Genomic DNA, 24871 nt, shown 5'->3' with positions numbered 1-24871 from the left:
GGTAATGTACCTTTAGCTGGAGGAGCTTCTTCTGCAGGTACAGCAGCAGGTATTTTCTTAAGTGGGACAGTTTTCTTTGTCACTGCAGGTACTTCAAAGATATTACATGTTTTAAAGGGGTTTATAATACACACAGTGTAGGTTACAAAGAAGCAATGGCAGACACATAACATCCAAGGAAACATCAGAATGAAAACATTAAATTACACATTAACACACAGATGGAATGATGAAGACAAATAATTTGTAGGAATGTGTTGCTTTACAGATTGCTTGAAGAGTTGATTTACCTTTAGCTCCTGGAGCTTCTGGTTCACTAGGAGTAATAAAAGGCATCTTTTCTTCTGTTGCAACTTCTTCATACACTTCAGGTTCTTTAAAGATATTAGTTTGTTTTACATGTTTTAATATTAATTACAAGACAGGAGCAGAAAGACTAAATAAAAACATGCAGGCATGCATATGGAAAAAGAGCTGTTTGAACATAAGTATTTAAATATCTCATTTCAGCCTGATCATTTACTTAGTACTGCTAGAAGTCACCATTCCCAATTAGTAAAATACAAGTTTCCAGAAATACTTAATTTTATTTTCTAGTTTCTTTGTTTTGTGTATTAGATAGAATTTATAACTGAATTTCATGTCTTCATTTGGATTTGATATCTCTGTAGCAGCTCAAAAATTAGGTCTTGCTCAGGATGGCAACCACTGCCTACTTACGTTTATTTCTTTGCTTCAGTGTGACTAAAGTGCTTACTGAATCACTAAGTTAGTTTCTCTCTTATTTATGTATCTTTTCCACATTTTTAAAGGAAAAAAGTGTGGCATTTTTAAAATGCTAAACTCAATTTTTAAGTTTAGTTTAACATTTTAAATTAAAATTTTGAAAAATGATGAATTACATCTAAATTTGGGGACATAGATGCTGTAAAAGATATGGGTATAAACTTCTTTTAAACAATTTTAAAAATGAATTGAGAATATCTCATCTTTTACTTAACAATCTGGAGCATGATGATATATTCTCTGCAATTTACTATTTGGTAGATTTGTCATTGATGTACCTTCATAAAAAGGAGGCTCCTCTTCTCTAGGGATAATGGTGGGTACTTTCTCCTCAAGGACAGCTCTCTTATGAATCTCAGGAACTTCAAAGATATTAGCTTTATTTTAGTAACTTCAAAGTAATTTTCAACTTTTAATATCCCAAAGAGAAATAAACCCAGAAAACGAAGTCCTTTTGAGGTTTTGGAAACTTTTCGAGTATGAAATATGATACAGTTCTAGAATTGTCTTGCTGGAACAATGAATTATGTGAAGAAATTAATGGTTGCTGCTCTCAAAGAACATAAGCCATTTGCTTTCCTTACTGCATTGCCATGCTCTTCCTTTTTTTTGGTGTAACAGCTTTAATTTACTGGTTCTTGCCCTATTACTTCTTCACCAATATCATGACCTGTGTATTGGTATCAAAACCATTCACAACTAAATTATAAATATGAAAGCACTGAAGTTTTACATACTGATGGTGTGAGGAGCAATACCTCCTCAGCATGTTTTCATTCATAATTCAATGATTTGCTGTCTAGCACATATCTGAAATGCTTGAGTTTTGGATTTATCACTGAGAGTTGAATCTCCACTTAGAGACTGGGTACTCTTGCAATGGTGTAAAGAACATGACAATTTTTAATGATGTTAGCTGGGGAAAATGGCACAAATATTTCCTTTCCATAAAATCTCATATCAAAGTCTCCTTTACCTTTCTTTGGTGGAACTTCTATTTCAGGTGTACGAGTAGGTTTCTTTTCTTCAGGGACTGTTCTTTTGAGAACATCTGGCCCTTTAAGATATAATTTATTTTTAGGGCTTTCAGAGCTACTTGAAATGGTTAGAAAGAAGAAGGGCAAATCTAACAAGGAGGATTCTTGAAACATCAAATAATTAAATCCTTCCTGAAAGACCATTTATGTTAATTTTGAAGATTAGACAGAAGAATAACGTATTACAAAAAAATCTTGAAAGATTGAAGAAGAAATAAAAATATTCATTCTTTCTGAACTATTTTCATGTTCAGGTTAATGACAGAACACACATTTTTTAAAGTGACTCTAACATTTGTTTTCGACAAATGACTTGAGACCAACAGGCAAAAAGGACTCAATGACAAACAGATGAAAAAAAACCACTGTGGGCACACAAAACATATGCACATGTTTCTCAACAAATCACAAGGATGAAAGACTGAAATTAGAATTCATGTTTCACAAGGACAATGAAGATGAAGTATACCTTTAGGTGGTGGAATCGTTTCCTTTTTAGGAATAGCAGGTGGTGCTTTTTCTTTTGGAACAGGTTTCTTCGGCACCGCTGGCACTTTAAAGACAGTGGTAGTGTTTTTTAAGAACATTTGCATTATAAGTGTTATGTAAGAATAGAAGTTAAACAAAAAGCAAACAAGGCAAAGAGAAAACTTAGCAAAACACAAAAATATTTCTCTAACACACATACATATATGATAGAAAAGAGGCCACCTATCTGGACTATTTTGTTTGGATTAACATAGCTAAAGTTTCAGTATTCAGTGAAATAAAAACATTGCTGTTGTTGGATAAATTTTGGATAGGGATGAGGATAAGCCTTAGCAATTAGGTTTCATGTACTATCAGCTTTAATTAATGGCAGCTGGGAATATGGTAAGGTTCCAATTTCCTCTCAACTAACTCCAAGCTTTTGTGTAAAAACAAACAAGCAAACTAATCCACCTTTTCCCATTGACTTCATTCTGACAATTCCTATGAGGAACAACTATAAAAGCTAGCACAGAATGAATTTCTGGCAAATTGAGTGCTATGAGCAGAAAACTACAGGACTCTGGACTAGTACAATAACTTCTCTAGCACCTGCTAACAATTGCTGTTCATGACACTTACATTTTTTAAAGCCTGATACAGAGAATACTTAGTAAGATTGCACTCACTCCAGCACATCATTAGGTTAAAGAAAGTTCTAGGTTTTTGGGATTCTGCAGAAAACTAGAGTTTCAATGATTAGCTTTAAGATATCACTTCTGTTGTGATGGCAAAAATTAAATTAAGATACTAACTTCCCTCCCTTTGTCTCCAGGGAGCAATTTTATTAATTTGAGTTTTGTTTTGGTAAAGAAATACTATTTTTTTAGTAATTTGTTTTTAACAGTACTGTGAAAGAAAGCAAAGAGTCTAGCAGTCAAATCAGGATAGGTAAATTACTGGATTTGGGGAGTCAGAGATTCATGCAGAAGGCTGTGTTTTTAAATTTATCTGATGGTTGATGTACCTTTAGCTGGTGGAGCTTCTTTTTTAAGAGCAGGTACTTCTGGCAGAGGTCTTTTGGGCAACTCAGGCACTTTAAAAAACATGTCATTAAGGATTGTAAGTTATTTGTGATGAATTACAACGGATATAAAGACAGCAAGCAGAGCAATTACTCATTTGTAGAGGAACTATCTCATCATTTAGGCAGAAGAAAGTGAGCAGTCACCTCAGAATTCTTGAGTAATGAAATATCAACGTACACCTTTTTGGTACATTGTAGATGCACTTTCTGATCGGTATGAGGGATCCTATGATCATGAAATTAAATGATGGGAAGGAAGGTTCTACATGTGTTCTAACATCTTTGTAACTCAAAGGAGCTAAACTGGACAGAACAATCATGTAATAATGCAAAAAACAATTAATTCAGGTTGAAGCGAAACTACACCAGAAGATTAACATTTTCTCTGCTTGTGTTGTATCTACATTAGCCCACTTTTGGGCAGTCAGGTAGGGAACCCTCCCATTTCATGCTGAAGGGAATTCCTTGGGAAGGACTAGGATGGAGCGAATCTTTGAATTGATCTAACATTACCAGCAACAGACACACATAGGACTACAAACAAGGCAAAATATAAATAAACACCCATAGGAGGTTTAGGCAGTAACTGAAAACTCAACACACTAGAAGAACAAAGAAATCATGGCTTGATTTACCTATAGCTGGTTTGGTTTCATAAGCCTCCTCATATACCTCCTCATATTTCTCATAGATCTCTTCCTTCTCCTTAAATTCATATTTTTCATAGACATCTTCCTCCTCGGCCTCTGCTTCATATTCCTGTTTCAGAATTTCCCTATATCCCTCAGGTTCTTCAGGTTCCTCGTATGCCTCAATTTCTTCAGCTTCCTGAACCTTCTCAAACTCTTCAATGGTTTCATATGCTTCATACTTCTCATACTCTTCATATGCATACTCATACTTCTCCACCACAGGTGCAGGAGCAGGAGCAGGGACTTTTTCTTTCCGCACAAGTTTCTTGGATACTTCAGGCACTTTAGAAACAGTATTATTGTTACTACCTGACAATTATTTATTTTTTTTTTTTTAGTTAGTCAAGATAATTGACAAAGCACAGAGAATCTGAATGATAACCACAAGCATAAGTTAAGTTAAATTATAGAACTATGCTTCTGAAAAAATATATATATTGTAAAAGATTTTAGAATGAGGAGAAAAAGCAAATCTTTGGAAGAAATAAAAAGAAATATATCTGTACCTTTAGCTGGTGTTGGTTCTTTGGGTTTGGGCACAGCAGCTGGCACCTTCTCTTCAGCAACAGCTCTTTTACGCACCTCTGGGACTTTAAAGATACAGATTTTATTTAGGAATTTAGAAACACCAAATCACCTTAGAGCAGCGTAAGTGAAAAAGCACATGAAACAGAGCTTTATGGTTCAACAATGCAAACATTTAAAGTGAAGAGTTTTGACATAAATTCAAACAAAAATCTGGTACAACTGAGACAAAAGCTAGAAAGAAGTTGTTCAAGAGAATTTCTAGCATAAATATTAGTTACAAGGAGTACATATACCTTTTGCAGCTGGAACCTCCACTTTTTCAGCGGGAGCAACCAGCACCTTCTCTTCAGGAACAGGCTTCTTAGGCATCTTGGGTACTTTAAAGATAAGACCTAACTTCAGTGCACTTTTGCACAATTTTTAAATGGACACAAAGCCAGAAGTTTACGAACAACAGAGCAGAGACTTGCAAACAAACAGTATAGTGACAAATATAATACAGGACAGAAATACCAAAGTGTCCCTTGCTAAGCTCAAATTGTATCAAGAATATTATCAGTTAAGGACAACAGCATTTACAATCTGCAATACCTTTGGCTGATGGAGTTGGCACCTTTTTAGGAACGGGTTCTTTCACTTCAGGAATGGGTTTCTTAGGCATCTCAGGCACTTTAAAGACATTTTAGTTTAAGAATGTCATCCACCAGTAGTATGAGAAAGAGAACAGAAAACGTATACAAAGAGACATAATAAGAACTGATCTGCAGAATATATTTCTAAAGATGAAACAGAAATTAAAACAAAAGACACTTTACACACATAAGCAGACTTCCTAAGCAAGTTAAATAATTTTAGAACTTATTTTGTGCTAGGAGTTCGACAGGTACTCTGAGATATCAATACAGAAATGCAGCAGGGACACAAAGCTAACATAAATAACAAACAAAATAAACTAGACAGAGACACTGAGTGAGAATAACAACACATTGTTAATTTATGCACCTTTTGCTGGAGGAAGCTCCAGTTTCTCAGGAGCGGGTGCAGGTATTTTTTCTTTTGGGACAGGTTTCTTGGGAATCTCTGGCTCTTTAAAGATATTATTTTGCAAACACATGTTAAAATTGTTTTCAGAGCAGGAAAAACAAGAAAAAACATGGAAACAAGATAAAAACATAGAACAAGACCACAAACTCCCCCCAGACATATTTAAGATTTACATAAAACTCAGAACAAGAAACAAAGATGAATTTTAATGAACACAAAAGATGTCACGAGTGACTTGCAAGAAAAGATCATGTACCTTTCTCTGGTACAGTTTCTTCTGGAATAAATTCCTCTTCTTCTTCTTCAGGAACAAAAATAGGAACCTTTTCTTCAGACACAACTTTCTTTGCAACCTCAGGCACTTTGAAGATATTATTTTAAGAACTTTACTTTCACAACACCACGAAGGAAAATCCACAACATAAAACACAAGGACACCAACTTTAAAGTGATAATAGAAATAAAAATTGGGGAAACTATTGGGTACTTTTCATTCCCTGAAAACAGCAATATGCAATTGGGTTACAAGGATTATATGAGGACTACCTCTGTTGCCCTCAGTTTAATTTCACAGTGTCATTGAAAACAGAAAATATTAGCAAGATATGCTACAAACTGGAGGTTAAAGAAGATTATTAGCATTTCGGTGTCTGCTTTTTCTGCTTTTCTCTCTTTTTTTTTTTTCTTTTTCTTTTCCTTTTCCTTTTTTTTTTTTTTTTTTTCTTTTCTGTTAAATATTCAGCTCCTCAGGTCAAATCTGCTTGGCATCCAACAGTGGCTTTTGCAGTTATCTGTGTACACTCTGAATTTCACATTTAGGGTATAGACTCTGGTTATTAGTATGATCAGTTGTAAATTGATATTATTTTTGTATAAGTTTAGCTAAAACCCTTGAGAATCTAGTTTATTTTTAAGGTACATATAAGAGTGATCTCTCTCTGAATTTAAGAATTTCCAGGTAAAGGCCCATAAAATTTTATTTCATCTGTTTTGTTTAAACAAAATTTAAATTAATTTAAAATTTATTTCTGGTTGATAATATCACAAAGAACTGTTTCATTCACAGTAATCACTTCAAGTTGAAAAAAAGCAGATAATTCAAGGTCAGATTCTTAGCCTGCTGCAGTCAATAACAAAGTAGCCAAGCCCTGTCTGAGCCCTGTCTGAGCCCTAGAACTGCTCACTACGGGGAGGCAGCAGGGTGCTAGAGCCAAGGATCTGACTTTATGTGAGCATAAATCAAATGAAAAAATTAGGTACCACTGAAATATGAAAAAACCAGAGAGGGGAACTATCTGCATAAACCACAATTTGATATACCTTTAGCTGGTGGAGTTTTCTTTACTTTAGGAACTGCAACAGGTACTTTTTCTTCTGGGACAGCTCTCTTGGGCACCTCTGGCACTTTAAAGATATTTTTTTGATAAGAAATTTGTAATTGCTTTTAGAGCAACAGAACTATTAAAGCTACAGAACAAAGTCACAAAGACCAAAGAGAACAAGAAGAAAACTCTTCTCAGAAGGTTAATTGAGGTTTACATCAATCTTAAAACAATCACTGGAGATGAAGATCTATTAATGAATTGAACAAAGCTCTCATAATCTTCAAGAAGGAATGGTGTACCTCTTGCTGGCATTTCTGGAACCTTTTCCTCTTCTTCTTCAGGAACAAAGATAGGAACCTCTTCACTGGGACGTCTGGGTATTTCTGGCACTTAAAGATATTTTTTAATTGTAGAAAACTTAGACACAACTTTCACACAAGCTAAAGAGTGTGAATTAGCAAGTGCATTTGTCACACACGGCTATGATACTTTGGTTAAATTCAATAACTAACACACAGAAACAAGAACAAGAATCACCCACATATTCAGTTATAGGAAGCAATACCTTTGGCTGGTGGAGGTTCTGGCTTTTTATGTACAGGGATGGGTACTGCCTTTTCTGGAACCTTCTTGGGCACTTCAGGCACTTTAAAGAAATTTTTTTTCAGGGAATTAATTTTCAATGTAACATACAACATGGTAAAAGGATATCTATGTCTGATATAAGATAACTACACAAATATGGTAAAATCTAGTTGTGTGTGAAAGTTGCTTTTATCCACAGATTTATGCACAGATGTAAACTTACAAACATACAGAGACTACAGAACTACAAACTGGTGTAGTAAGGCTAAGGGGGAAGTCTGACTTTTTTATCTTTTGGAGCATCTGTTTTTGAAACAGCAAGACCTTTAAAATTATTTAGATGTATAAGATCCAAAAGACAGAGACAATACGAAACAGTAAGGCATTTTTAAAGCGTAGAATAAGCACAGCAGCCACGACTGGCAGACACAAACACAACAGTGTCCTGATGCAGCAGCTCAGGGAGTGATTCAAACACATTAGGCTGAAGAATGGGATTGTTACTGGCAGTAACAATCTTCTTCCAAAGATGAAGAAACAAAAGTGTTATCACACAGCTGAACCAGAAAATTGTGTACCTTTGGCTGGTGGAGGCTCTTCCACTTTTTTAGGCACTGGGACATGTACCTTCTCTTCTGGCACAGGTTTCTTTGGTACTTCAGGCACTTGAAAACATATTATTGTAGCTTAAGAATTTAATTTTTGAACCATAAGGTAAAGAACATTGATATGAATCAATCAATTTTGATGACAAAGAAGAACTGTCAAGAACAGAAAACTTTCTTCACTCTACATTACATACAAACAAAGACTGACTTTTAAAATATTTGTTTTATAAAATATTCAGTTAAGAGCTATATCAAGTCATATACCTTTGGCTGGTGGAACCTCCTTCTTTTTTGGTACAGGAACAGGAACCTTTTCTTCTGGCACAGGTTTCTTTGGCACTTCTGGAACTTAGCAAGATATTATTAAAAATTGAGCTTGGAATGGGAATCTAAAACCACATGGCATACAAACCAATCACATGAAACAATTAAACACAAACAAAAAGAACTACAGTTCTTAAGAGCAATGATTCTTTTTCTATTCTAGTTTTTAACACAAGCAAGAAGATAAAGGAATGCTAGAAGATCTTTCTGATCACAGATAATTACAAGTGCATATACCTTGAGCTGGTGGGGCTTCCTTCTTTGGCACTGGAACTTTCTTTTCAGGTACAGGTTTCTTTGGCACCTCGGGCACTTTAAAAACATCATTTTGGTTAAAAAAATAAACCACAAGCTACCCAAAACAGAAATGAAACAAAAAAGACAAAAACACAAATGTTTTATATGAAGACCCCTCCCCAAAAAGAACAGAAAAAAGTAATAAGCAATTAAGGCATCTGAAAAATAATATGAATTAGATATTCAGAGGATGTCTTCTAACATAAAGAGATGATGTATACCTTTTGCTGGAGGAGGTTCTTTTTTCTTCAGAATAGGTGTTTTTTCCTCTGGAACAGGCTTCTTGGGAACCTCAGGCACTTGAAAGATACCATTAATGTTTTAGGATTTACTTCCATAACAACAGGAACATAAAGTGCAAGCAAACATCACAAATACATAGTGAAAACACAGAGCTGTGATCTAACAAGAGTTTCATCATTAAGACAAAGTAAAATAGGAAACACATCCTATTAGCTGCTAATATGTCCATTCTCTCTGCTCAGCCATTAGGTCCATCTATAAAAATATTTTTAACTTCAAGGGATTTTTTGATGATCAGAAGATTAGGACACAGTTTGACTTTTTTGAACCAGCTATTAAAAACAATCATAAAAATGCATGGTGAGAAATTTGCAAAAATACAATTTTTTTCCCTCCGATTTCTGGATGTTTATTACAAACATTGTAATAAACAATTTTTGAATTGCTGTGTTAGATATTCAATGCTATTACTACTTTCCCATATTTTCCACTAGAACTATGTTCCCAATGCTGTCAGGCATGTAATAAGTTGCAGCTGATCATATTGTTTTATATGTATTAAATATAAATTGCTCACTGCATTTCCTTTCTCAAAAATGTCCAAATTTTCTACAAGCAAAAAACCCAAACACGTCTAGTTTATCAACTGACTTACTTCAAGCACAGAACTGTGGGCACATTATAAGTACCCAGCAGTTAATACCACAATTTTTTTGGCAAATTAAATGTTTTTAAAAAATCTCTTTACTCTTCTGAAATCAGCATTTTTCCTTTAACTGCAGTAAGGCAAAGATTTCAGCTAAAACGTATCTAAACTTTCTTTGTACTCCAAACCCCAGAAATGTCCATATAAATTTTACAGTGACAGGAGAGTAATGCCACTGGCTCTGAGCATACTGGAGAAAGTTTGGATCACATGTGAATTAAACTTAGCTACTATGATAGAGTCAAAGGAAGTTTCAGCCAAAACTAATCTTCCTGCTCAGTGTTAACCTGGGTTTTGCAGTGTACAGCCTCATCTTTTCTCAAGTAAGAAAAATATGCTTTTGTTTATGAGCATATTTAAATTTCTACTGCAAACAATATTAGATATAGTTTTGGCATTTGTTAAGTAGTCAAAAGAAATTATAAACTTCTTTGATGGAAAAAGACGCTATGAAATTATTTGGATCAGGATTGGAAAGTATGCTCTTAGATGATTGTTGGAAAATTGGATATACATGATCTATACCATTATATTATGATGTAGAAAGGCTTTATTGCCAAGACTTAGGGATGACCTAGTTTTCCTTAGTAGTGAGTATTTTGTTTACCCTGTACTAACAATGAAGACAATTTATACCTATACCATAAAAATTAGTCGTAAGGAAAACACATGAAACTAAGGATATTTAAATATGGATAGTGAATAAAACTTTTGTATCTTTCTTTTTCATGAAAATGTATTTTTCCCTTCAAGACATAAATGAACATCAACCATAGGACTTTCTAAGATCTCTGAGAAGAATTCAGTGTGAATTGTGTTCCTAAATCACTTATTTTCAAGTACCCTAACTATTTTCTAAATGAATATAATTTTTGGCTATGATTGCAGAATTTACATAAGCATTTTCTAAATATTTCAAGAACAGTCTGACAGCAAAATTGTTCCCCCGATGAGCATAAAATTAAGCTCAGTTAAATTTTCTTAGTGGGTTATACAGATACAGAGTTCATATGAAAGAGGAATGAACATGTATGACATGGAACATCTGAATTTATGGAGGTAGTTGTAAAGAGTAGACATACAGCCATCACATGTTTTCTGCACTATATAATAAATACGCATCTTAAAAAAACTGCACACTGTAAAGCACACTGCAACATTTTAAAACGAGACTTTGGTTTTTTCCCAGAATGAAAAGATACTACTTTTTCTCAAACAAACCCTAAAGTTAAAGTATACCTCTAGCTGGTGGGGGAGGCTTCTCTTCATACTGAGGAACCTGTGGCTCTTCCTCCTCATATTCAGCAACTTCCTCTCCATAATAAGCAGCTTCTTCTTCATAATGGACGACTTCTTCCTCTTCATACTGAGGAACTTCTTCCTCTTCATACTGAGGAACTTCTTCCTCATAGTGACTAACTTCTTCATAATGGCGAACTTCTTCCTTGTAGTGGATTACCTCCTTCTCATACCTGGTGGTATCTTCCTCCTCGTGTTTTGGAATCTCTTCTTCCTCTTCATACTGAGGAACTTCAACGTACGCTTTTTCTTTCCGGACAACTGTCTTGCGTACTTCAGGCACTTAAAAAGATACCAATTAAAAGAATCTTAAAATTTAGCACATAGATCTTACTAATAACAAGGATCAAAAGGCACTGTCAACTAAGAATTAACCAAAGGAAGAACATTCCAGAGAAAACAAATCAGGACTCACTGTACACGGAACATATAAGACACAAAAAACATTTATACCATATTGTAACACTCTATCCAGTATACCTTTGGCTGGTGGTCTTGCCATTTTTTTAGGAGGATAAATTGGTACTCTTTCTTCAATGATAGCCCTCTCTGGTACATCAGGCACTTAAAAGATACAGTACAATTACATTTAAGAATTTTTAGATGTATATAGTTCAAAAGCAAAAATATTCTTGTCAAGAAACAGAAAGAGGTATCTTACAAACACATGGCTGACATGTAAAAGACACACATGCTTATTGTCACTGGACATGTAGCTAGGGAAGTCATTAGGCTGCTTTTCAATTAAGAAACAACAAACTTTTCAAGATCCCGATACAAGGAGCTAATATGATTCCTGCTTCATCCACTGCTGCCAACAGTGAAGTTAAGCTTGCTGATGGGCAGTACTCAAAATCCAAAGCCATCCAATTACAAAATCAATAAATCTCACTGTTCTCTGTAACAGCTCATCTCCACAGCAGTGGCACTTTGCACTACCTCAGGAAGAGATCAAGAGTCCTCATTCACTGACAACAAAAGATTTGCATAGGAAAATCTAAGTGAAGATGAGAGAACACATGGAGAAAAGTGCTCTGGTCTAATTAAAAGCAAAAGAATGACTTGCTCAGTGAGGAAGGTATTTGTCCTCCTCTGTCAGTTGTTTTATGTAGTGACTTGTTTGCTCTGACATGGCAAGGAGCCATTCCTTGTAAAAGCAGGAGCATTTCCAAAATATTAGGATGAGGATATGTTCAGGTTTTAAGATTTATTTAGGAAAGAATGCTTGCTGTGTTTAACTAGCATATTCTCATTTACAGAAGTACATGGGTATTGTCTTCTGAGGCAGGTATCCTGGAAAATTTTTGACCAGTGTAACTGTAAACTGCATAGAAAATTTCCTTGGCATTTTAAGATCTGGCAGACTTGCTGAGCTAGGGAATAACTATGGCATTTTCTTAACAGATTTGAGATCTTTTCTGACCTTAAGAGATGGAATCCATTCTGTCAGTGACTGATTTGAGAATTTCTAGAAGCTTTACTCATGAAAAGCAACACTGAGCACAGATGATTTGCTGCCACAAGTCATGATGCTTGGTCTTGTTTTTGGGGCAATGAGAAGACTCTTTAGCTCTTCAAATATTTTCTGGCAGAGTCTTCTTTGATATTGGATTATAAATTTCAGGTACATCTATGTTTGGAATCTTAAACTAAAACTGATTGGGACTGGTGCTTTGGTGGATAATAAAAACTGCATTGTGCATGACTGCCCTTTTCAGAAAGCTCAGGATCCTTTGGATTCTTTTTTCCAGCTAAAACACCTCTGTTTGGTGCTTCATCAGAGAACTGTTGCATTGAATGTCCTTCTGCTTTGACCCTTTTCTTTCCAGACCACATGGTGTATTACACCTGCCTTACAAAGATCATCTTTCATCATGCTCTTAGTACTCATGGTACGCTTGTCCCCCCAGCTTTAGAGACTAAATAGATTATTTAACTTCACACTGGTTTGATTGTGTTAATCTTTCATGGTATGAATATGATAATGCTGTTTATCAACAGTATCAGGTCTAAAAGTAGTGAGGCATCACATGGGTCATTTTTCACAAATCAATTGATAGTCTTCAAAAGTGAAAGAGCAATGAATTTTCTTTGAAGGCTGTAGACTGTTGAGCAGGTAAATCCAATACATTGGATTGTGCTAAGTGCCTCAGCCATGTAGGCAACAGTAGAGCTAAAGATGTTTTCTTTAACCTTCAGATTTAGGTGAGGAGTTGCTTTTACAGAACAGGAAAGGACCGTCTTTCTTTTCAGAATAGGACAGCATGTTAATTTAAATGAAAGCAAAGACTGTCTCCTGTTTCCCTCAAAGGTCAGACAGGTGGCAAGGTTTGAAACGGAGGACCTAATGAAATTATTTGGCTTCCACTATGAGAATAGCAGTAAGCCAGGAAGAAAGAATTAAACATTTTGTGAGAATGAAATACTGTCCTGTGTTATTCTACAAGCTTCACTTTCATGGTTAACTGGCAATAGAAAAGGATATGAAATTTTGTTTTGTTCTCTCTCTTTTTTTCCTTTTTTTACTAGCTGACAAGATGTAAATTTGGACACAGAATCTTTTCAATCTTCATACCTGTGTATGAAATCTCCTTTTCTGTGTGGAGAGAAATGGATACTTCCTCTGACATAGCCCAGTGTTCTTCTTCTGTTGGTACTTCAAAGACAGAGTCTAACATTAATATTTTTTTCTGTTGTGATATAATGTACAATAATAAATATCCCACTTGGAGTTTCTTAGAAAAATGGCTATTATTTCCTGACACCACCCATACCCAGAATAATTGGGAAAAGGTCTCTAGTGTTTCTCAAAGACTCTGTAAAAGTTCTCCTGGGACCACAGTGGATCACAGTGATTAACTTGGTCATGTAAGGTTAAAGGTTAGGCTCAACGATCTTAAGCATCTTGTCCAACTTAAATGATTCTATAATTCTAAATTTGAACCTCAGGAGATGTGCAAGACCAATAGGCCTGAAGCTCTGATTGTATTACATGAGAACAATCTGTTCATAGATTAACCCATGGCCAGGACTACCTTCTGGTGGTGGAGACACTTTTCTCTTTTGAACAGCAATGGATACTCTTTCTTCTCTGGCAGTTTTCCTCTGTGCTTCTGGCACTTTAAAGATAGTAATTGTAAGAATACTAGCTTTTAAAAGAAATCACACACATTCCGAAGTTCATATGAAAGAATTTTGGACGAACAATTAGGTGCAAACAGCACACTGTTTAAAGGAAATATACTAAACACAACAATCACATGAGACATACAAATAATACATACTAAAATAATATATCCAACATTAGAGGAATAGATATATAGACCAAAACAAATCAAAACTGAACAGAATATTCACATATTTTGAAGTAAGATGGAATGATTGAGATGAAAGTAAGAGGTAAATACTTTGTCTCTAGACTCTTCAGAAACACAATTAAACCACAGAACACCACACATACAGGGTACGCAAAATCACTTTTCAAGCACAAGAAAAGCACAGAAACAGAGGACATATTTGTAAGTTTGAAACACTTCACTGAATATTGACAATATTATAAAACATTGATAATTTTTTTCTAAATGTGCTCAATTTTTTTTTTCACTGAGTAAATGTCGTCACTCAGCTTTGCAAAGCATTTAAGCATCCAGAGTGATCAGTGAAGTTAAATAGTAGCTAAAAATTGTAAGGAATGAAGGTGTATGGCTATTTTCTGCCACACTGCATTATTTTGCAGGGAAGAAGACATTTATAATTCATTTATAATCAAATCAGGAGAAACAGATTTGATTAACCAGGCAGACTGTGAGTATGATGCACATGGATGTCTGATACTTAGAAGCCATCTCTGCTTTGAAAAGAACTTGTATACCTTTAGCTGGTGGAGCTGCCACTTTCTGTGGAATTGGAACAGGTACTTTGTCTTCTGGCACAGGCTTCTTGGGCACTGCTAGCATTTTTTAAAAAAAAAGTTTATTGTAAAAGATGTTAAATTAATCACAGTACATGGACATAACCAGATGACAAAACACAAATCAGAGACTTGACATTTTTTCAAGAAAAAAAAAGAAAAAAATACAGCAAACACTGAACATTACAGTTTGTGTTAGATAACTAGACATAAATACAAACCACTATTCTGAAACAAGACTTCTCTTGTGTAACTGAAAAATTTTATACCTTTCTTTGGTGGAGCCACTTCTTTTTTAGCAACTGCAACTTTTTCTTCTGTGATAATTTTCCTGTGCACTTCAGTCACTTTAAAATAATGTGCAAGAATATTTAATTGCAATATTTGAAATGCAGATGTATGTTTCTTTTACTTATTCTGATTGTTTAAAATAAAGTGCTAAGTGAACTTCAACAGTAACAAAAATAAGACTCTGCAGAAGAGCATATTTTACAGCCACAGTACAAAAATGAGTAAAGATTCAAAAGAAAGAGGAGATCCCTACAAAGGTTACATATACTAACAAAAAAAACTTTATTAATGCCTAAACATGAATACTGCAAGACCAAACTAAAAAACCTCCATGATAATAATATTCTATTTACCTTTGGTTGTTGGAGGTTCTTCAAATTCTGCCTCAAAAGTGGGCACCAGTTCTTCTGCAGGTTCTTAAAAAAGATTGTGCAACTTTAGAAAATTTGTTTGACTTCATCAACAGGTATAAGATAAAAGATGAAATAACATATAAATAACATATAATAACATATAAATCTCATCAAGACAGCACAGGTCACAGGTGTCATTGTAGACAGACATAAATACATGTTTAATGTTGAAGAAACTTGATATGGGAGATATATATTGTATCAACAATACAATCCCCAACAGAGACATATGTGAAAGATGAAACGCAGACAAAATGCATTTTTTTTTTGCAACAGGAAAGAAACATTGATATACCTTTTGCTGGTGGAGCCACCATTTTTTTAGGCACAGGAACAGGTACTTTCTCTTTAGGAACTGCTTTCTTATGAACTTCAGGAACTTTAGAAAAATGAGTAAGATGAGAAGGAAGATGAGAAAGAATATGAAAGTGTAATACTTGCAATTACCTACAACACAATGTGTCTTACTGAATTAACACAAACAATAACTTTCAAAGTACAAGATGGAATTTGAGACAGCACCCATCACTGTGAGAAGACACCATTCATGTCAACATGTACAAACAAGACAGTAAGACAAACGTTAACCCTTTGAAGATAAATCAACCAGTTGGGGAATTCTCAGAGATTTATACCTTTCACTCCTGGAGCTTCCTTATGAGCAGCTGGTACTTTTGGCTCAGGGGCAACTCTCCTGTGCTTCTCAGGCACTTTAAAAGATTACAATACATAGTTTTACACAGAGCAGTAGTATCACTATAGCACAAACACATACAAAAGAGCCAAAATTGGACATAAACATATAGTGGAAATATAATGTTAAGAATAAAGAAACAACTCATCTCTTGTAGGGAAATGAATGTATACCTTTAGCGGGTGGTGCTTCCTCTCTTTTTGGAACAGTTACTGTCTCCTCTATGTAGTAAGACTCTTCTTCAGTCACTTTTAAAAAGAGTAAAATATAAAGATACCTAAGTGTAAGTATTTGACATATATTACTGTCTTTATGGCCCCGATAAGCAACAAAATATTTGTAAGACAAGAATAAACAGTGTGCTTTATTAATAGACAATTCTGGGATGACAAAATCTAAATCCAAGCCATCCTGCTTCCTCTGAGGCCAATGGAAACACTCCAAGCAACATAAATGGAACTAAGGGACTGAGCTCTCATCTTGTATTTGTGTGGAATTTGAAAATGCTCAGTCCATTCCTCTGTCCACTTCTCACTAATGTTGAAATTTGCCCATTTTAGGAAATCTTATTTCCCGAATACCGAGAAAATTCCTTGACTAAGGATGTCCCTGGAAAAATCTTTCTGTGGTGCCACTTCTCATAGGAATTGAGCCATTCAATATTACTGTCCTTCCCAGTATTATGTTACCACCATTTACAGGTGGAAACAATATAATCATTTTACAATTAAATTGTCTGAGAAACCCAAGTGCACCATGGTATTCTGAAGAACATTTACTTCATCCAAGCAACCTGGTGGAAGAGGAACTTTCAACAGAGGATTTTTGTAAACAAAAAGAAGGCCTGATAGATCTCACAATCAAAGAGGTAACTTATTATTTTCACTGTATTGAAACAGGATTAGCCACTACACTTTTCAAAAGTAAGTAATAGAAGTCGTAGACATTAAAATTAAAATTTGTAAGTTACAAAAATGTAACATAGTAGTAATTTTTTCCTTATGAATGAAGCAGATATTGATCCAAACTGTCTAACTGGTATAGATCAAAAATTACTTTTTGCTTTTGCCTAGTATTCCTGAATTGTCATACCTTCAGAGATCTCTTCTCTGTGAATGGAAACAGATACTTCTTCTCTTTCTTCTTCAGACCATTCTTCAACTGTTGGTTCTTTAAGGAAAATTTTTAGCTTTAGTATTTTTTGGTGGATGGATAGAGGGAGTGAGGGAGGGATTGATGGACAGAGAAGATGAAGACCAATTCTTAGAAGTTCTCTGTGACAATGACAGATATGTATACAATACAGAAAGTACTGTGCACATACATATATATGATTTGCTCTAAATTATGTGATTTGTCCATGTCCTATGTACCCTACTGTGTGCTGTTGTGTCTAATACCATCCAGTGGTCAACTGTCAGTTCATTGGAATGCCTCAGCTCCCCAAATTCCCTCATCATAACAACTCAGGTGGAGGAAACAAGAGTCAAAGAATTAGAGGTTGCTCCTTGATCCAACCATATGAAAGAGAGGAAAGGAGCAAGATGAGATGGATAGGTCAAGAACTGAAAGGAAAGCCTGGCATGTGCACATCTACAAATGTGACTGTATCAGGGAATACATCAGCTTATTCTGGAGACAAGGTTAATTTGCAGGAGACAAATAGAAATTAACACTGCATGTATCCATACTATTATGCTTTTGGAAGTTTGTACTTTAGATAGATATGTTCCAAATTTGCTTCTAAAAATTCATTTATGTTTTTTAAAGGAAAGTGTAAATTGTCTTGACTGGGTATTTATTAATGGGATATAACAGACAAAAATCTGATTTCAGTTATCTTGAAGCAGATATTATGTTGAATTATACTAACTTAAAAGAATTTATCTCCTTCTTCCCTGAACATGAGAATGTGAATTGAAAGCTGGTGAGAAGCTAACACTGTAGAGGGAAGAAGTATTTTATCTTCAGAGCTACAGAGAGATTTGTAGAGAGTATGACAAATGGATGGTTACAGCCCTAGTTTGAGGAGTCTAAACCAAATAATGCATCCATACTTGCTACTGCAATTTTATAAGACCCTGATCTGAAGATCTTTGTATTCAGTAGTAGAGTTTCCATTCCTGTCAGTGTGGTGGGATCCTGACACTCAAGACTGAAATTTTAAATGGCATTTAGGAGGCTTTTAACTGCCTGCAAGTCAACACAAAACTCATACAAGACAACTGTCAAAATTGTTTAGTGTATTTTGGTCTTGATATTAGAACAACAAACTTGTAGACATAGCACAAGTTTCTCACTATTGTCTGTTTATAATGTACCTTCGGGTGATGGGATTTCCTCTGGAATGGCAACAGATATTCTTTCTTCTGTGATACGTACTCTTTCTTCAAAAGTGGCTTTCTTCTGCACTTCAGGCACTTCGAAAGATAATGACATTAAATGTATGTTTTTCCAATTCCATTGTGAAAACATAGCTTGAAAATGCTAAGTCTAAGTTTCCAAAGAATTGCTTAAGGGTACTGAGCACATAACATATAACAGAGACTCAATATTTAGAAAGAATAATAGATAAGTATTGCATAAGAGATTCAACATACTGCAATGATTCATTGTCTAAATCAGAACAGCAGAACTCACAGGGGAAGCACAAATCAACGACTAATAACAGTACAGAACATATAAACAGAAGCTGAGAAATAGCATTTTCTTGTATTCTGTTGGAAAGCATACCTTTAGCTGGAGGAGCCTCAATTTTTTTAGGAACAGCAGGAGTTACTTTTTCTTTAGGGGTAGGTTTCTTAGGAACTGCAGGCACTTAAAAAAAGTATTTGTTTTAGAACTCTCTGAAGTAAAAACTGGCAAAAGCATCATGTAAGAGAAATGTGCTATTAAAGAAGATTACACATGGACATGTTTTGCTTATCAAACATGACAGTTGACCAAGTTGAGATAAATGCAATGTTCTAAAGACTACAATAAATGATATTAAAATGAGTTATATTGTACCTTTTGCAGGGGGAGGTTCTACTTTAGGAACATATGGCATTTTTTCTTCTGGAGCCGGTTTCTTAGGTACTTCTGGCACTTCAAAGATATTAATTATAATATCATTAGCTAAAATCAACAAGTGTTTTAAGAATAAATATATAGCACACCTATACACAAAACTGACAAAAAAGATACATATCTAATGTAGCTGAAGTACAAGTAAAACTGGATTGACTTAGCAATCAAACACAAAATTTGACATAAACAACATGCTTAAGATCATAAGAACATTTTATTTTTAAGTGTACCTTTAGGTGTTGGAGCTTCCTCTCTTTTTGGAACAGCAACTTTTTTCTCTGGAGGAGCTTTCTTAGGAACCTCTGGCACTTAAAAAAAACATGAAATATTAGGTAACTGAATTCTAAATTTCAAAGATTTATTGGAGTATTAAAGATTTCATCAATCCATTTATAAGAATATCGAGACACGCCACGTAACACATTCATACACTTAACATAGCAAGGTATATGACAAGAGCAAAATATGTTTGATACAAACCAAAATAAAATCTTCCCATTGCTGGAAGACTATCAAATGCTTTAAGATTTATTTCTTAACTGAAGAAAGAGCTGCTCAAATATATTACCTGGTCTTAAAAACTCTCATGGATGCACAGAGAATTATACATAAAATATTAATTCTAACACAAACGTGCTTACATACAGACTAACAGGAAAATAAAACTGAACAGGTAATGTACACTGCATCAGTAAGTATATCTTTGGCATGCAGATATTCTCCTTTGGGAACAGGAACATGTGCTTTTTCTTCAGGCACAGTTTCTCTAGCCTTTCTCTACCCTTCAAAAACTTTATGGGTATTAAAATTCATGTAAGTAATCTTTCTAAGGCTTTCAATGTCTTAGATGAGAACAGACATCCAATGTAACACACAAAGATTACATTTATCATATGTTTGTGTTGAGAACATAAGAGAAGTTAGTAAAAGAGGACAATAACACAGAACTGATTAAAGCCCACATTCAAAAGATGCTGTACCTTTTGCTGGGGGTGCCACCTCCTTTTTAGCAACAGCAACTTTCTTTTCTGGAACAGGTTTCTTAGGGACTTCGGGCACTTTGGAAAACATTGTTAAAGTAAGAGATCTTTAGTTTTTGGAACACCTATCCAGATTTGAGTAATCCAAGATTGTTTTATACAACCAACACAGGGCCTGGATGGGGAGCTGAGCACTGCAACCAACACAATACAATGCACAGCCTTTTGGACAAACGTGAACTATATGGGGAAGACACTATGATACAGTATAAAACTCTTATGTTAAATCACTGCACGAGCACCTTTCATGAGACTCTCTTGAAGTAAAAACACCTTACACTTGTCTGCAAAAGCCACACAACTTAAATACAAATAAGCACAAGATTGTTAAGAAAGAGAAGGGTAAAAGCTGAGACAAATTCAAGCTGTTAGCTAAGTTATAACACAATTGAAAAAGTGATATTTTGCAACGGAGACAATGCAAAATTAAATAATGCATATGGAGATAGTGCAAAACCAAAGACACATAGAGAGTAAATTTCTAAATATATTCAAGAAAACATGAAAAAGAATACAAAGAAAGAAAATTTGTTTGGGTTTTGCTTCTTTCTTTTTTTGCTAGAGAGTAGAAATACCTTTAGCTGGTGGAGCTTCTTTTTTAGGGATGGGAACAGGCTTTCTTTCTTCTGGAACACGCCTCTTTGGTATCTCAGGCACTTTAAAGAGATAGGTGGTGATCATTTAGGAGACAGTTAAAATAATTGGTAAACCACAGTAGGCTACTCTTAACATGATGGATAAGTGAACACTATATGTCAAAAACTATTCTGTTTTGTCAAACAGATACAACAAACCCATGTCACAAAAAGCTATTAAAAGAATTCTTTAAAGCAGTGATGAAGAACAAAAGGATTTAGAAATGCAGTAGGGCTTGGACCTTTGATAGCAGAGCCATAGAGAAATTGAAAGGTCTCAGCTCTGATATGCTGCACTTTGGCAAACAGTGTTAAAGACAGATAATGTAAAAGTTCAGAAAAACAGAGCACATATTGATGCAAAGACTTTGTTCACCTTCTACGTGAGAGATCTCCAGTTCTGTAGAGACGACTTCCTCCTCCTCCTCCTCCTCAACTTCCTCATGTGCTACAATAGGAATTTTAAAGATATTAAATGTTGAGATAGGAAATACCAGGGTTCACACTAAATCTGAAAAACTTTGAGAAGATGTTATATGTGTCCAGTACACAATCATCACCGAAACCCATATGTTAATAAGTAAAAAATTTAATCCAGAAAATGAACCATATATGGAAATCTCACAATGAATTTTGATCCAAATTAAAACAAACAAACAAACAAATATTGATTAGACTCCCATCCTTAATCAAACTACCTTCAATTTGGTAAACAGCTTCAAAGAATCTTTCTTCAACTGTTCTTTCATGCTCTGTTGGTTCTTCAAAGAAAAGTATTTAAACAATATTAAGATAAAATAGTTGAGATGTTTTCACCTATTAAGCTAAAAAAAAACAACAACTAAAGCTACATAACACAATGAACAAAAAAAGCAAGGCATACTGGAAGACAAATATACAATGTGTCTAAATATGTAACTTGCCATACATAAAAATAGATCAAAAGAAAGTCTAGTAGGATTGATAGATTGTTTTGATTTGGGTGCACAGACTTTTGGTTTTGTACATACCTGTAGCATATGAATACTCTTCTTCTCTTTGGACAGAAACTGACATCTTTTCTTCTGAAACAGTCCATGTTTCTACTGTTGGTACTTTAAAGATAGGATTTTGTTTTAGTATTTAATATTCTAGATCCACATTAGTGGTAGTCAGCATGTGAGTTTTTATCAAATCTTTATCTGTATTGCACAATAAAGTCTTAGACATATTTAGACAGTCAGTATTCATATTCTAAAATACTGAACACAAAACAAGCAGACAAAGATATTATTTAGTATTTGTTAAAGACTAAAGACACAGACACCTTTAATCCAAACATTTGAAACAAACACATGCACTGGCTTTTGGAAATAGTACATCAGAAGAATTCGGAAAGTTGTTCTTCAAAGATATTTTTTGGCACAGGGACACAATTATGCTTTTTATGTAAGGGTAGGCCAGCACGCAGAATAGATGAAGAAAAAGCTAAGTCACACTGCAGTAACTTTTAGGCTCTTTAAACAAGAAGCAAAAGGCTATCCACAAATATGTTAAAAACAGACTATAAAAACAAAAGCGACATAGACATACTAATTAAACACTGAGAATAGTCACAGCATGACTACTACTGTAGATCCAGATACATACACACAGGCCCACATATTCAAGAGAAGCAGAGAAACACGTAGGGTGCCAAAAAAAATGTAAGCTGCAATTCAAAGATGCTGATGTGTACCTTCCTTTTTCATAACCTTTTCCTCAACGACCATTGGTGTAGGTTTTGGTGGCAGAACTTTCTTGGTAACTGTTGGCATTAGAATTTTGTTAGTCAGTCAAGTATTTAGCAAAGAGATCAAAACAAGTCTACAGTTATCTATCAGTGATATTGAAAATACAACAAAGAAGACAAATAATCCAACTCAGCGGCTACGTCAGGATTCTTGAAATCACACAAAGCAACATAAGGAATGTGTTTCTTTTTATTACTATTAAAGAACCTTTATGACTAAAGGTGCTGAGTAGCTCAGGGTATTTAGCACACAGGTAATTTCCTGACACTGAATTGCAGGTGAAAGAATCCTGCTGCAGAATGGGAAATGCTATACAAAAGGAAGTAACTGCTAAGAGAATAAGGCTGCATCTTTGTTTTATAATGAAAGAATTAACCAAGGCATCTTGGTAGATGGGTCAAGATGTAAATCTAAGCAAGATGGGGATTTCACATCTTCAGCTTAGAGTGAAACACACTATTTCACCCAGTGCAGTTTTATACTCACTTCCTTTCTTAAAGCATTGGTAGTTAATATTTGCATTTAGTATTTTCCCCTAAAAAGCTTTTCATCTTCTTTTTAAAGAATTCAGCAGAAGCTTTTATTAGATATTTCAAAGACTGAAAAATTGATCAGACCATGTTAAGTAAAGACAAAACATATGTAGATCAGCTAAGTAACAAACACCACAACTTTCATGGGAAGATGACATTAAGATAACTAAACAGTAGTTACCCTCAGCCCGTTTGACTTTTTCTTCGGCAACCCTCTGAGTGGTTATCGCCACTTTTTCATCAACAGGTTTCTTGACAACTGGAAGTAATTCAGATAGATTTATTGTTTCAGTAATCTTGAAAATAATTTTCAGACACAAACCAGATAGAACTGGCCCTTTTTTTGTTTAGGATTTATAAACCTTGTGCATCCTGGTCACTCTCCAGTGCATTGTTTACTGGTAGTGGATGGTGGTGGCAATGAGGGCCACCCTCCCTGAGAGATATGCAGTGATCTAAATGGAGAACACCTCCCAGAAGGGCAGCATTTACTGGCTTAAAAGTTACACCCACACCCAAGGCTGATCTACAGGGAGAAGGAAGGATAACTGAAGTTCAGTTTGATTTTGCCATCAATTCTGGTTTTGATTCAACCACCATTGAGCAGAGAGCTCAGAAATATGAGGTGGGAGAAGAGAAAGGGCTGCCCTGACCCTTGCTCATCTCACTGTCCTACATAAAGAAATTTTTCTTTCCAAGGAAATGTGCATAACCAACACCATTCAGTTTGAAGGAGATGTATGAAGACATCTTAATCTGCATGTTCCTGTTAGTTTTGTGGGAAAGGCATACCTTTTTGAACAGTTACTTCCTTCTTTTCCTTCTTTTCAGCTGTAATTGCTGGTGGTTTTCGCTCAGGCACAGGTTTCTTGGGAACTTCAGTCACTGAAAAAATAATAACATCACTTAATGATGAAAAAAAGTTGTTTAAAAGCTCTGTAGACAGAAACGTATTAGTTATGCCATTATAATTTTATGAATTTTAGAAACACACAGATTTTTGGAGATCCAATTGTTGTAGTAAAGTGTTTTGCTTATTTCCAAGTTTGATGGTTTTTCATAAGAGCCAAATATTGTTCATAGAGGCATACATGTGACTAATCCCCAAGTTACAGCATACAAGAAATTACAGACATTAACATCAATCCATAAATGTGTGAAATATTTAAGTAAATCAAGTTTATCTAGATCAGACAAAAACTACAGAAGTAATATCCAAACAACTAAAAATGACACATACCCTTACTACTAACTGCTAACTCATGGTAGGTCTTAAAGACCTGCAAAATCCATTGGCAATGAAGGTAAAATGTATCCATTCCTATCTGCATTCACCCCCTGTGATACCTTGTCTTAACATCGTGTCACTTAAAATTTTTCATTTGTACCATTCCAGTTATTTTAACAAAAACAAAGCCAAAAAAAAAAAAAGTTGCCTCATTCAAAATGTTGGGGCCTTAATAATAAATATGAGAAAAGAGAAGA

At 34.8% G+C, this 24871-nt stretch overlaps 1 protein-coding gene across 1 annotated transcript in view; it reads right to left on the bottom strand.

Annotated features, from left to right (window-relative positions):
* TTN (titin) overlaps positions 1–24871 on the bottom strand; it is a 241675-nt gene that overhangs the window by 126129 nt on the left and 90675 nt on the right. The window contains exons 110-148 of the mRNA XM_085065641.1: positions 24179–24271; positions 23568–23645; positions 22799–22867; positions 22092–22175; positions 21780–21842; positions 21458–21529; positions 21022–21102; positions 20387–20464; positions 19637–19714; positions 19347–19424; positions 19071–19154; positions 18659–18757; positions 17430–17507; positions 16511–16585; positions 16279–16353; positions 15939–16022; positions 15584–15646; positions 15209–15286; positions 14901–14978; positions 14022–14148; positions 13605–13837; positions 11510–11593; positions 10970–11311; positions 9003–9080; positions 8722–8796; positions 8425–8508; positions 8131–8217; positions 7533–7613; positions 7267–7356; positions 6963–7046; positions 5912–6003; positions 5601–5682; positions 4892–4975; positions 4577–4660; positions 4014–4352; positions 3319–3387; positions 2293–2376; positions 1763–1843; positions 291–374 (exon numbers count right to left, since the gene is read on the bottom strand). Coding sequence (XP_084921767.1) covers positions 291–374; positions 1763–1843; positions 2293–2376; positions 3319–3387; positions 4014–4352; positions 4577–4660; positions 4892–4975; positions 5601–5682; positions 5912–6003; positions 6963–7046; positions 7267–7356; positions 7533–7613; positions 8131–8217; positions 8425–8508; positions 8722–8796; positions 9003–9080; positions 10970–11311; positions 11510–11593; positions 13605–13837; positions 14022–14148; positions 14901–14978; positions 15209–15286; positions 15584–15646; positions 15939–16022; positions 16279–16353; positions 16511–16585; positions 17430–17507; positions 18659–18757; positions 19071–19154; positions 19347–19424; positions 19637–19714; positions 20387–20464; positions 21022–21102; positions 21458–21529; positions 21780–21842; positions 22092–22175; positions 22799–22867; positions 23568–23645; positions 24179–24271 — 3852 coding nt within the window. The remainder of the gene's footprint in view (positions 1–290; positions 375–1762; positions 1844–2292; positions 2377–3318; positions 3388–4013; positions 4353–4576; positions 4661–4891; positions 4976–5600; positions 5683–5911; positions 6004–6962; positions 7047–7266; positions 7357–7532; positions 7614–8130; positions 8218–8424; positions 8509–8721; positions 8797–9002; positions 9081–10969; positions 11312–11509; positions 11594–13604; positions 13838–14021; positions 14149–14900; positions 14979–15208; positions 15287–15583; positions 15647–15938; positions 16023–16278; positions 16354–16510; positions 16586–17429; positions 17508–18658; positions 18758–19070; positions 19155–19346; positions 19425–19636; positions 19715–20386; positions 20465–21021; positions 21103–21457; positions 21530–21779; positions 21843–22091; positions 22176–22798; positions 22868–23567; positions 23646–24178; positions 24272–24871) is intronic.

The sequence above is a fragment of the Lichenostomus cassidix genome, chromosome 7 (assembly GCF_008360975.1).
Source record: "Lichenostomus cassidix isolate B80296 chromosome 7, HeHo_3.0, whole genome shotgun sequence".
In the NCBI taxonomy this organism is placed as follows: Eukaryota; Metazoa; Chordata; class Aves; order Passeriformes; family Meliphagidae; genus Lichenostomus; species Lichenostomus cassidix.
This window is presented reverse-complemented; position numbering and strand designations above follow the sequence as displayed.